The 13,888-nt window shown below is 45.7% G+C and overlaps 1 protein-coding gene across 2 annotated transcripts in view; it reads left to right on the top strand.

Moving 5' to 3' along the window:
* Window positions 1–13,888, top strand: part of GTF3C2 (general transcription factor IIIC subunit 2) — a 908,247-nt gene that overhangs the window by 247,823 nt on the left and 646,536 nt on the right. For both annotated transcript variants that reach the window (XM_086928162.1, XM_086928163.1), the window contains exon 9: window positions 10,304–10,415. In XM_086928162.1, coding sequence (XP_086784288.1) covers window positions 10,304–10,415 — 112 coding nt within the window. The remainder of the gene's footprint in view (window positions 1–10,303; window positions 10,416–13,888) is intronic.

Below are 13,888 nucleotides of genomic sequence, written 5' to 3'. Positions count from 1 at the left end.
CCCCAAAGCACTCACCAGAGAAACCCTCGGCGGTCGTGCTGGATAGAAGTCGTGCAGTTCTGATGATGGCCGGTCCCTCGAGGTCTCGTCGCACCTACGGTTCTCAGCTTAGCTGTAGAGATAGGTAGAGGTCAGAGGTGCCAGGGAAGCCGGGTCTCGTCGTGCTGGTCGGTCGGATTCCAGAGGAAGGACGTGCAGCAAACCGCAGAGTTCTTAGATGGTGCCTGCGGATGCAGGGTGACTACTCCTTAGCCACAAGGGAGAAATCTTGAGAAGAAGTCGAGAGTTCCTTTCGTAGAAAGTAGTTTCTTGATTCAAAGATGATCTAATTTGGAAGGGTCCCCGCTCCTGCCTTTATCCTAAAGAAAGGGGTGGGTACGCGACTAGGTCCTGCCCTAGTGGTGGGACCAGGAAGGGGGGTGGTTACACCCCTCTCCCATGCCGGACTTTCCCCAGGCCAGGGGCTGGTGTGCCCCTGGAACTGGTTCTAGCCGGCAGATGCGTAGTGAGCACCGGGGTGCCACTCAGCAGTCACCTTCCTGTAAAGCCCTGCCTACCCAGGATACACAAAACCCTGTCTGGGATGGTGCTAGCACCGCCCCGGACAGGAAACCCTTTGTCCAAGCTCTCCTCGCTGGAAGGACTCCCAGCAGCAGGAGGTCAGACTCGTGTCTGTGGTGGCAGCATCCATTTTGTGGAGCTGAGGCTTCGTTTAACTTTAACCGGGGTTCACAGTTACATACATGTCGTGTCCCTCTAGAAGGGTGGAATGCTAACCCGGTCGCCAGAATTGGCGAGGGGTTAGTATTCCAATTCGTATGACACCTTACTCGACATGTTTTGATAAAGCAATACCAAAGATAGCATTTAACCGCGAGGATTATAATGCACTTAAGAGTATATGGTATGCGTTATCATGGAACAGCTATTAGGACTTGGTTCCGCAAGCTGCAAACGGGCTCAGCTCATGCCAGAGCACCATTTCACACGATTCCAAGCACTCTGCCTTCAGGATTGTCAAGGCCTGCCATAGGAGTGACTGATAGGAATCTGTGTGTCCATTTTTAGGGTTAGATATAGGTATACTATATCTAAAGCAAAGGGTGAGTACACCACCTTGCCCCAGCTGTCGTGCAGCCAGTTGTGTCAGATTTAGATGGCCATCCAGGGGTGGCATAATACATGCTTCAGCCCCTGGTAGGCCCTGGGTACACCTATGCCCTGAGTTACAGGGTCTGATAAGGTGGCCCAGTCCCAATTGGATAATGCACCTAAGGTACACATGTCAATTTAGTGAGAGAACAGCTAGGCTGTGGGTCTGATTGGCAGGCCCACAGCCAGGGAAAGTCGTAAACCAGTGAAACAAAAGCAAATAATCTGGGTGATCATAGGATTGCAGACCCTACTCTCCTACAACGTGGAACACAGGAACACTCTTTCGTTATACTAACATATCAATCCAGAACGAGGAGTCAATGAGGACACGTGCGAGTTTGAAATGTTTATTTCTAATGCAGTGTTCTCAAACTCAGTATCTTGGCTAATACAAGCAAACATATTATAAAGATCAAGATCAAGTTACTATTCCATAAAATACAAAGGGTGAAAGCATGTTAAAATGCTAAAGGAAACAGGTCTAAATAGAACCTCAGTTTACCCTCCCTAGCTAGTATATTATATTATATCTACAGAAGGTCTCTTTGGGTTTAGAAGGACGGGCCCATACCTTTGGGTTCAGTGGAAATGGATCACATCATCTCCTACACCAACACTCTGCATACGGATATTCATCAAGTGTGTGTCTCCTGCCTTGCGCAGTGCAGTATCATTCGCGCCTAAACCCAAAGTTGGCCACAGCTGCATCCATATTATGTCTACTCTGTGCACTGATCAATCCAAACAATAAGCGCTGAGCTGAAATAACCTTGAAAGGCCTCGGCACTCCCTGTACAAACATAGCTTACCAAGCAAGACTAATATTATAAGCAAACATGTTATTCTCGTGTAAAGCAAAATACCTAACTAGGCGAAAAGCATTAATAACAAAATGTGTCTTGTGCAGTTGTAGCAGGAAAGGAAAAATGGCATTTAAAACTCTAAGTAGCACATGCCAACTTAACACAGTGCAAAGGTGAAACCAATACACAAGACAACTTACCTTCAGTAACGATATATCTGTGAGAAACAGTAGTTAGTGTTAGATTCCTTACCCCCCACCCATCCTCCCCGTTCTGCTAACTGATATCTAGGGTTAAGGTATTTCCCTTTGAGGGCCCTAGTTTCATGGCACCAGTGTCGGTCTCTGGCATGGCTCTGCGGTCCTGGCGCGGAAAGCTATGTACAAGAACTGACATCAGCTCGCGAGGGCGCCGTCTAAGTACTCCAACATCATTCTGGCGATCACGACGCCGGACGCGGAGCCGCAGACGACGCCTACCGACGCGCAAGGGTACTGCTACGCAAAACTTTCCGGATCCAGTCTGACGCCTGGGGATATTCTAAGTTAAGGAATCTAACACTAACTACTGTTTCTTACAGATATATTGTTGCCGAAGGTAAGTAACTTGTGCAACAGCGCGAAAACCTAAGTGAGGAAAGGGGGTGTGAAAAGGGGGTGTGCCAGCCTATGCCAACTCCACCCCTCAGGTGGGAGAGGCGAGGTGAAGCCCAACTCCGGGCTCCTGCCATCTTGAGGATGGAAAGCTCTGCCCAATCAGAGCTAGGCTCCTGCCCCCTCCCACAGGAGAGGAGCAGGCTAGGGGGTGTACTCACCCTAGGACAGGGACCCATTGGTCCCTGCCAATGCCCTATCTGTAACGCCCATAAATCTAGTTTTTAGGGGCACCCTGAACCTTCCTTCCTCAGATCCCGATAGAAACAAGATGAACAAGAAACAAGAAGACCTGACTTGCAGCTGCTAACAAAAGGACGACCCCCACTGACTTGGCCCCAGAACCTTGCAGGCCTGGTTATCCTTTAACCTGCTCCTGCGAAACTCTGGCGTGTCCTGCGGACAGCAACCTTGAAAATCCCGGAGGACCTGCCTGCCTTGAACCTTCCGAAAGACTGGGAATCACACGAGCAGTGGTTCTGCTCTAACAGCAATACCCCTGTTACCAGCCTGGAACCGCGAATCCAGCCCACTCTGCACCCGTCGAGCCCGACCAGTGCCTGAGTGATCCAAGGCCACGAGGACTTTCCCCCGGCGATTGGGACCCGAAGTCCAGTGCCCAAAGACCCTCCTTGACGACCCTGACGACGCCCGCAGCCTCAGAACCAGGGACCCCTCCATCCGCGACCAGCTGAGGGTAAGATTTCCCAACCCCAAAAGGCACCCCTGCAGCCGGCGCCCTGAGGCTCCCTGTGCCTTCCTTTGGTATACCTACCTCTTCCCCAAGATCCCAATTTACCTCTCGAAGTGGTGGTCGCACCTGAAGAATCTCCGTCCCAGAGTCTGCAGCCTTTGTTCATCTTTTAACTTTCCCATTTGGATAACATTGAGCACCCGACGGCTCAAAAGCACCCTACACCTAGCCGCCCGAGTGCCGCTGGAAGTGCAACTACTACACTTCTCTGCTTCCCCACTTGCCCTGAGTAAGTGACCAGGAGCCCCGCTCCCACAGCCGCCTGGCCTGCTTGCTTGCAGCCACCAACCGAAGGCCCCATACCCTCCATTTGCATTGGGCCTACTCTCTCGGCACCCTGCTGCCCCTGTGCCGCTGAGGGTGTAACTACTGTACCTTTCCGACCCTGGGAGACCCCTGAGTATATGTCCAGAACCTTAACTTCACCAGTCGAGTACTCACCTGAAAACCGATAACTCACTTTACTTCCATAGGATAACATTGACTGGTTTGACTCTAAAAATCTTCTAAGTGTGAAGTTGTGAACCTTTAAAATATTCATCTAAAATCAGCCGAATAACTAATTCCGAATTACTCACCTGTGGTTAGGAGAGAAGCCAGTACTGTAGCTTTTAGCCCATTACTGAACCGCAAAAGTAATCATAGCTGAACTTACTAGTAGCCTGAATTTTCTTCCATAGGAAACCATTGATTGTTTTTGCAAACTACAAATATTCATTAAAAATCGCACCAACTACTAAAACGTAATTACTTACCTGTCTTAGGTAGAGATCCAAGTGCTGGACTTCGGAGTCCAGTCCTGGATTACAAAAGTAACGAGAACCCACTTTACCTGTGACTTGAATTTCCTCCCATAGGATAACATTGCTTGGTTTTCACTGAAAAGTTCCTAAGTGTCAACTTTGAAAATACATTTATATTCTTTAAAAATCACAACTGTAACCAAAACGCTTTTACTTAACTGTTTATAGCTTATGTCCCGGGACTGAATCCAGGTTCCAGTACTGTGGTTAAAAAAATAATCCTTAAAGTAATCAGCTGCATTTATGTAGGAAAACCCATTGAGCTGAATGTTAAATTGTTTTGCCTATTGCAACCACTGTGGCTATTGTACTTACAAAGTCTAATTGCCTATTTGCAAAGTAATTACCTAAAGTCACTCATATTGGGAAAAGTATATTTTGATACCTGTTGGTTCTAAAATAAAAAAAACGATATCGTTTGATATAAAACCATTGGCCTGGAGTTCAGTCTTTGAGTGTGTGAAACCTTTTGCTGACTGAGTGTGTACACCAAATGCTTTACACTGTCCTCTGATACTGCCTTACTGCTCGACCAAGCTACCACTTTAGAGAGTAAAGTTATATCTAACTTTAACCTCTATTATACCTCTGGAGACTGGGGACTCTATACACACTGTACCTTACTTTGGTCCCGTATATATAAAGCCACTTTCTTACACAAAGCAATTGAAATCTGTCTGAAACATTATTAATGGAGAAGAAATTTTCATTGATCACTGTTTGAGCAGGTAATCTGAGCAGTTGAGCTTCTTTGAGGGAACCGAGATGCTTCTCTCTTCACCGGATTGTCCAAAGTATAGGTCATAAATTGAAGCAGGTAGATTACTTGCATCCGATGATTGTGCATGTACACTGTTACGTTATCAGCAAAGTTATGTAGGAGGTGCAGTCCCTGTCTCAGGCTGCCATTTTGCATGGCTACTGTTCACATATTCTGATACACATTTTCAGGAAACAGCTCTGATGCTGGGAAGTGGAGGATCTATAGATGTTGCAAAGGGGTGATTAGCTGTGTGATGGCTGCCGAGTGGAAGTCTAATTAGTAATATTAAAATGACCTTCTCATTAAGGTTACAGTTACTTTCTTTACACCCCTACAGTCTGTTTGACGAGATCAGATAAAAGAGAAATATTATGGTCTTCTGCATAGACAACACCCTCCTTTGCTCATAGCATCCCTTGTGGGAACTACTTAGTTTAGAAAATGGGATAGGACGTGCTTTTTTTGGGGGGTGGTTGAGATGGACATCTAAAGGATTGTGGTCCTCATATGAGCTATGTATGATGTGTCCCAGGACCAATGCAAATGTATAGAAAGATGGCAGGTGGTGATATGTGCAGTGGTTTCCATGCTTGACAATATGCCATACCGTGAAATGTCCCTGGGGGACAGAGATTGTTTTCATTCTATTGCTTCTAATGCCCTTGAATATATGTGGTGGGATACATTGAAGACAATTACTGCCATTTATCTGTGAAACACCAAAATGAGAAATTACTTTGGTAATGTGACTTGGAAACTATACCACACATTGTCTTTGGTGACGTTGAAAATCACGTTGAAAATCAATACAAAAGGTATTTTAAACAAGCATTGGGATAGCCAATAGGTCTCGCCTTTGGGACCTTTTATGTGTTTAGCAATGCAGTACATTATTCCCCACTGGCATGCCCACACACTCTTAACATCTTTGAATAATCGTACAAGACTTTGTTTGTTTTTTTAACGTCGAAATGACAAAGGAGAAGGTGTGGCATAACAGCCAAAGCAGCCAACTTTGGAGCAGAGGGGACCTTTTGACTTGCCTCCTGAAGTTTGTGATTTGATTCTGGCAGCCAGGCGTCCCTCCTCAAAGTCGGTATACGCCTGCAGGTGGATCACGTTTGTGGCATGGTGCACAGCAAAGGCTGTGGATCCCCTTTCTGCCCCTCTTTCTGAGGGTCTCCTCTTCCTTCTTTCTTTTGCCCAGCAGGGCTCTGCTCTGGGCACTATCAAGGGCTACCTTTCTGCCCTTTCTGCCATTCATAAGGCTACCTGATCAGCCTTCTTTGTTCAAGTACCCGGTTGTTAATAGATTCTTAAAGGGCATCACTCATATGTTCCCCCCTGTTCCTTTCGTGATGCCTCAGTGGGACTTGAACCTTGTACTAACTTTTCGGATGTGCGCTCCCTTCGAGCCACTTCATAACTGTCCTCCCCGTCTTCTTACCCTGAAGGCTGCTTTCCTGGTTGCCATCACCTACAACAACGCGGCCGTTTCCACGAGTAACCATAACCACGCATGCTTTACAACGCATGCGTGGTTACACGAAAAGGAAACAAAAAAAAGGGGGGGGGAGCTTGGGGGGTCTCCCCCTACCACCCAAAAAAAATTGTGGGTTAAATAAGGGGGGGTTGGGGGTGTCCCCCCCCCTAAAGAAACTCACCTGATTCAGATAGATGAAGAAATGTGGAGGCAATCGGCGTCGTTAAAGGAAACGGAAAGACATTTCCGTTTCCTCTAAACGACGTGAGATGTCGCATCGGAAGGGATTGGAAAGAAAGGACGTGGAGAGGTAAGGAGGAATGAGGGGGTGGTTTCACTGTGGAAAAATATAAGGGTTAATTTACAGTGATAGGAGATATCCTTTAACATAAAAATGCCAATAACATGCATAGTTTCACAATGAAAAACGTTGTAAAAATGTGAGTGTTAAAGGCATTTTCGTGGTAAAGGAGATGCTTGGGAAAGGAATTCCGTTGTAACGCATGCGTGGTAAAGGCATGCAACGGAATTCGTTGTAACATCATACAACCCTGCCAGGAGAGTGAATGAGCTCCAGGCTCTTTCATCCAAGCCTCCCTTTCTTTCTGTCCATCCGGACAAGGTTGTGTTGCGGAAAAGACCCTCTTTCCTGCCCAAGGTAGTCACAGCCTTCCACATCGAGCAGTCCATCACCTTGCCCACCTTCTTTCCACCTCCGCATCCCTCTAAAGAGGAAGAGCGTCTCCACCGTCTGGACCCAAAACGTGCACTCTCTTTCTATTTAGATCGCACACGCCAGTTCCGGGTGGATGACAAAGTCTTTGTTGATTACGTGGGTGCTAAGAAGAGACGGGCGGTGCACAAACGGATCATCTCTTTATGGGTCGTCTTGTGTATCAAGGCATGCTACTCTTTAGCTAAAAAGCCTCCAGTTGGGCTGAGAGCCCATTCCTCTCGGGCCACGGCGGCTACTACTGCCTTGGGTCGGGGAGTCCCCTTGCAGGACACTATCTCAGGCAGCTACTTGGGCCTCGCTGCACACGTTCGCAAGACACTACTGCCTGGACAGCCAAGTCCGGAGGGATGGCTTCTTTGGCCTTTCTGTTCTCCAGGCCTTTCTGGTGTGAATATTGGTTCGCAGACCCACCACCGGGGTTGGTATTGCTGGGGTATCTTTTCTAAGGTAAGGAATCTAATACTAACCTGTTTCTTTCAGATGTACAAGTTACTTACCTTCGGTAACAATATATCTGTAAGAAACAGTAGTTTGTATTAGATTCTTTACCGCCCCACCCATCCTCCCCGTTCAGCGAACCGATATCTAGGGTTAAGGTCATCCCCTTTCAGGGCCCTAGTTTCATGGCACCAGTGTTGGTTTTTATCATGGGTCTGTGTTTCTGGTGCGGAAAAGCTGTGTACAAGAACTGACGTCAGCGCGCGAGGGCGGCGTCTAAGTACTCCGGCGACGTCATCCCGGCGCCAACGACGCCGCCGAGCCACAGATGACGCCTACCGACGCGCAGGGGTATTAGTTTCCGGATCCAGTCTGTCGTCTGGGGATATTCTAAGGTAAGGAATCTAATACTAACTACCGTTTCTTACAGATATATCGTTACCCAAGGTAAGTAACTTGTGCATATGACCCTGCATAATAATTCTTCCCAAATATAAGATGAATAACAACACAAGACCAATTGAATAACAGTCTCCCTTATTTTTGTTCTTGTAATGCTTTTAGCATACATACGTAATTGTCTACCAAGTATTACCTGTTAGGATATTGTACTTTGTTTTACATAAGTAAATGAAGGCGCGTAGTCATACTGTGTCGGGAGGTGGGAAGGGTCTGCTATTGAGGAAATCCAACGAACAACAATGCAAGCAGTCAAATTCAAAGTGAAAATGCCGCTATGCGCGCCCATGCTGTGTTGGAGGTGGGAGAGGTGTGCTTTGGAGGAAAGCCAAGAAAAGAATTCAACAGCTTTACGGATGACGTCATGCACCCCAGCTATGACATCTGAAGTGTCTCTCTAGGACGTCATAGAGGACTTCTCATAACACCGCTAATGTCGCCCCTGCATAGCACCCTGAATGAAACCATTAAAGGCAGGGAGTGATGACCTGACCAGTGAAGACTCTGGGATCTTGCGCCTAAAGTGGGCACTATGCGTAGGTAAGTCTGTAAGGGTGAGACACTTAAAGGGAATGTTTAAGGTCACACCACTGGTAACTTTTATAGTGCCTAACGCCCTATGTCTTCCTTTGTTGATGACGTGGTTTGCTTAATAAATTGAGCACTAGAATACAAATAAACGTCATCAAGCAGTAAGGAGTTCTTACATGCCACTAGCTCCGCCCCCTGATCATTAGACACTGAGTGCTGATTAGTCACTGTCAAAGACGCGTGAAAGGGAGTGACTCAGCAATTCAAGCCTACATTAGTCAGCACAGGCATGTTATACCCTAAATATACTAGCCACCTGGGAACAGTGGGGGCCTTGATTACCTATTCTCCTTCACCGAGACTGCAATTACCAGAATGCACTGGGGTAGCCAGTCTCACATTTGGCATGAGGGTGACATAGATGAGATCAAAAGCAGTTCTTGACACATGCCAACAGCCTACAGTGTCTTTCCTGTCGGCATATAATCCCACCATCAGTGATGTGGTTGGTGGTGACGTCGTTAATTGTGCAGGTTAATTAATGAACGCAGAAAGTGGTGGTGAAATGTCTGTGGGGCGAGGGAGAGGGATCCTGAATGCAATCTTTATTTATGCGTTTTCATATATCGCGGAAATTACCCAAAGGTATTGGAGCGCTTTAAAAAAACAGAACAGGTTTTATTACAAGTCATACAGTTGACCGGGTTTTTACAAGATGCACAGCCCCAAAACCGGAGTCTCTGCGCCTAAAGCCGTACAGCATTTCCCAATTCAGGCTGATGCACAAACTGCACTTTCAACAAACATTTTTTGCCGTAACCCCCTTTCATGAAGTGTGGAAAGGCAATCCTCTGTGGAAACCATACTTTGTTCACATCAAATGCCAGTCTCGGAAGGACGAAAATTGCATTTCCACCCAGATAGGAAGGAAAATATGGAATGCGCGTGAGAGAGAGGGGGAGCAGGAGGTGAGCACGGGAGTGGTGTGTGTGCGCGCGCAGTCTGCTCATTATCAAGCACTGCACTCGTGCTTGTGGCGCCCCCCTGCTCGCTCCCGCAAGGTGGATGCCGGCACAAGCATGAGTGTGTGCTTGAAAATGAGCAGAGCGACTGCTAAAGGCCCTCCTATGCAGCGAATGCGTGCTGCTTAGGCGAAACCTAAAAATATCATGCAGCATTGCCTGTGCTGGGTGTTACTTACCCCTGACCTGTGTGGTGGTTACTGCACTACAGTTCTTTTGTACTTATGTTGGTGGTTTAAAAGAATGTATCTAAAATTACTACATACAGAGTTACCTATGGAGGAATTCTTATCCACAATTTGCCTCCGACTACATAAAGAACTTGGGTGTAATAGGACATTCTCATAGAAACGATCAGAGGAACTGCTACTCCTATGTTTTATTTGTAGCTTTGAATCTGTTTTACTCTATGGCACCTTTGTTAATTTAGTAGTTCTTCTTTACAATCAAAGTGTAAACATTTTTATCTTCTGGGAGGTTTTGTAAAAACCTTGCAAAACTAAATTACATTTGCCATCTTTTCCCAATGTGCAAAAAGTTGTGCTATAAGAAAGGCTAAAAAAAGGGTTGGAGAGCTGCTGATACTACAATTTAGCAGGCTTGTTTCAAATTTTGAGTGCACAAAGCTGTTAATATTTGCTTCACGTTCTTGGTGGTGGCTGCCCCGGAAATCTTAGTGTCATTTGTTACTTTTTCTCTGTAGCTCTTCCACGAAAGCGACAATGACCTATGGCATTGCTCTCGACCATGGTTGCATCTGGGATCTAAAATTCTGCCCCAGTGGCGCCTGGGAGTTGCCGAGCACAAAAAGAAAGGTAATATTTTTCACAGTTTGCAGTTCAATGGGAATTCATCATGTCTGATCTTGCGTGGCAGTTTTGGCCACATGCACTAGCTTGGATATTTTCAGCTGGCTTCCTGATCAAAAGTATTATCTTAAACAGGGTTATCCCTTGGTTATGCCTAGTTGCGAGTGAATACATTTACTTTGTCACTGACCGTAAAACGTGATCTGCATTGCCCACAAGAAAGGCAAATGTAGACCACGAACATCTTGTGAATACTATCTAGATCAAACAACAATTTCTTCCAGGAGCCTAAGGGCTCACAAGAGAAACAATTTGCAAGCATGCTGATCCACTGTACTTAAAAAAAAAAAAAAATAGAATAAGAATATATAGAGCTGTTTCTGTGCTATCTATGTGTAAATACAGGGACTCTGCAGTTGCCTGTTTAACGTTTTCGGATTTTCACGTGAATCTTCAGAACGTTCACATAGCGGCATGGTTGGCGGGCGTCCTTCTGAACGTTAAAATCTGGAACCATTGTGATGTGCAAAACCCTGCATATATCACACACCCATCTTCCGGAAACAAATATTGTAATTAACTTACTAATTGTGAGGAATAAGGGCATTATTACTGGTGTCATTGTGGAAGCACTGTCTGGTAACACTTTGGCTAACGGAGCAGCAGTCTTATTTGCATTGAGCGTCACGCTAAAGATCTGAAGTGTGCGATGCTAACTATTAACTAAAAAACGTTCTTTGTTTTTACATTTTGTTAATTTCTTGCCATTTAAGTTACACTCATAGCACAATTGTTTGTCACCTTTCCGGTGTGTAGTTAATCGGATAATTATAAACAAGCCAACATGCAGAGTGCAAACACACCACCATTTGTAATAAAATCTAGAAATAGAAGTAAGACTTTGGAGATTATATGAGAGCATGTGGGACTTCCTTGAATGCAGAACAGTAGACCTCCTAATGCTTTGTCTTGGGCCAGAAGGACAAGAGGCATGCCGCTGGTCTCCATAAATATAACATTTGTATAAAAAAAAATGAGTTGCACCGCTTTCACAAAGTGAGCACTAGTTTACAATAATGTCATTTTTGAAAGGGATGACAAAGGAGTGGTGAAGTAGTAGAGGACTGTGTCACTGATCTTTGCTAGCTGGCCTCAACGTGAAAATTGGTGAGCAGAAAATATTAAGGAGCGATTCATGTTAGCGTATTGTGGAAAAAGCTTAAGAACGACCCGCCACTAACTGAAGTTTTGTTAATTGTATTGTTTGAACATTGTGGGAGGAAATGTAAAAATAATGGTCATTGCAATAAGGTACAAGTCGATAAAACGAAACTAAATGAGTGTAATGGATCAACTGGAGAAGTGTGGCTCAGTGGTTAGAGGTGGCAGACCCGGAGGCTGAGAGCGGCCGTGGACCAGGGTTCGATTCCCGACGCGGCAGGGTCTCGGGCTCAAAATTCCACGGACTCGATAATTCTCGCGCCGGTGCCTACTCAACTCACGGGGTCACACTCTGCGACTCTGGGCAATAGCTTGCTTAATCTCCACTACGGCCCCTCGCGGCGGGATGCATGGCTTTCACCTTGTGGATACCCTGCCGGGGTATCTCACAAGGGAATACCAGGACGGGTTCCCTAAGCAAGCGCCCTGAGACCTTCGGGTGATTTGTGCGCTATATAAGTCAAATTACATTACATTTCAAAGGAAATGTTACATATTTGGAATGGAAAGGTCCTGTAGCCAACATTGAGGATATTTCTGGATCGAAGGTTCTATGCAAGGTTGTTAATGTAGAGAACATTATGCTAAACATTGTAGGAGTGAAAAAGATAAGAAAAAGGTTAAGGAAATAAGTGTTGAAGGTAAAGATGTATGTCCAGAAGTGGGACTGCAAATTGTAGAAAAGTGTCAAAATGGACCCTTTGGTATCTTGAAGATTAGGGGTGCAATTTTTAAACTGCTGCTTGATTCTAGAACAAAAATAATGTTAACTGCAAGGGATGTATTTGAGAAAGAATTATGAGGAAGAGTAAAATTGTTCAAAGTAGACCTAAGTCCCTGAGGGTACAACGCAAGCTGATTAAGCTGTTACTTTACTTTATTGGGTGCATTAAATATATACATCAGTAGGCTTGAGGGAAAATGAATCTGTAAAAGATTCCGTCATCAGTTGGTTTCATTAAAGTGATCTGGGGTATACCTCAACCCCAAAAGAGAATCGGTAGTTAGGATGAGTGAGGTATCAGATGTAAGGGAACTGGGCAGGAAAAAGCAAGGTATGAACAGGAATTTTTTTGATTAGCTAAGTGAGGATATGTAACTTGTGAACTGAAAATGGTATTTTGACACTGAAAGCATAACCATATGTAATGAACAAATGTGTACAGAGTAAGTCTCATTTTCCTTACTGTATTGCCTCGTAATACTTCAAGTCTGTGGTAGGGTCTCCATGCTCCCCACACCCTGTCAAACTTCCTCTGACTTCCGCTGGTTTCAAACACCATCCTTTCTGCTTCCATTCACATTCATTCCTTCTTTCCACTTAGCTGTTGCTGTAACTTGTGTCTGCTGCCACCATAAACCGCAAGAGATACTTTTTAGGTTGAGCCTAGAGTTCGCTCTCATGCGCTGCTCTGGGAGACTTGGTGTAGTGGAGTATGAAATAGAAGCCCGCACACTCTTTGCCCATGTTTTTCATTCGCTTGGGTCATTGTCCTTCATAAATGTTGGCTTCTGATTCGTAAAGAGGCTTTTTAGTTCCTCCATAGTACCGCCTTGTCTTCATTTGTAACGTCCCATGGCGACTGGCCCCTTTACTTTGGTTGTTATATGGTACTTAAGCCTGTGAGTACTACTTTCATTAATGGGGTTCTCTCACCGCAGGCAGCACACGGGTGCCTGGCATTATCTCAATTCCTCACCCACCCGTCGCTGCTTAATCTCACTCCCTCGCGTCGGTTTCTCCCACTTCCAACAACCAGATCTAAGCCACGCCTCCTCCAGGAGACCGTGTTTTCTCTTTGCGGCAATACTGTGTATGATGTTTTTTGGGGTAAAAATGGACATAAGAGCTCCGTGGAGCACACCACCTTCAACGCCATCATATGAGCGTGACAAGTTTTCTTATTTTCTAACCAGTCTCCTTAACTAACCAAATGGTTCATGCCTTCTTCCCATGTCATTGTTGAAATATCCAGAACAGGTAACTGACGAGGAAGTTTTCATCATGGACCCAAACCCCGACGCCTGGAATGACACCTGGTGGCTCCCCGCCCTCAAAAGCCTGCCCACACCCACAGACCACGCACCCAACCTGGGAATCATCCTGGACTCAGAGCTCAAAATGGACCACCAGATCAACTCCATCTCGTCGTCGTGCTTTTCACCCTCCGCCTCCTACGTAAGACCTTCAAATTGATCCTTCTTGAACACAGAGAGACCATCACTCATGCCCTGGTCACCAGCAGGCTCGACTACGG

The sequence above is a fragment of the Lissotriton vulgaris genome, chromosome 6 (genome assembly GCF_964263255.1).
Source record: "Lissotriton vulgaris chromosome 6, aLisVul1.2, whole genome shotgun sequence".
NCBI classification, from domain to species: domain Eukaryota; kingdom Metazoa; phylum Chordata; class Amphibia; order Caudata; family Salamandridae; genus Lissotriton; species Lissotriton vulgaris.
The sequence above is the reverse complement of the archived record's forward strand: the minus strand, read 5'-3'. Positions and strand labels throughout refer to the sequence as shown.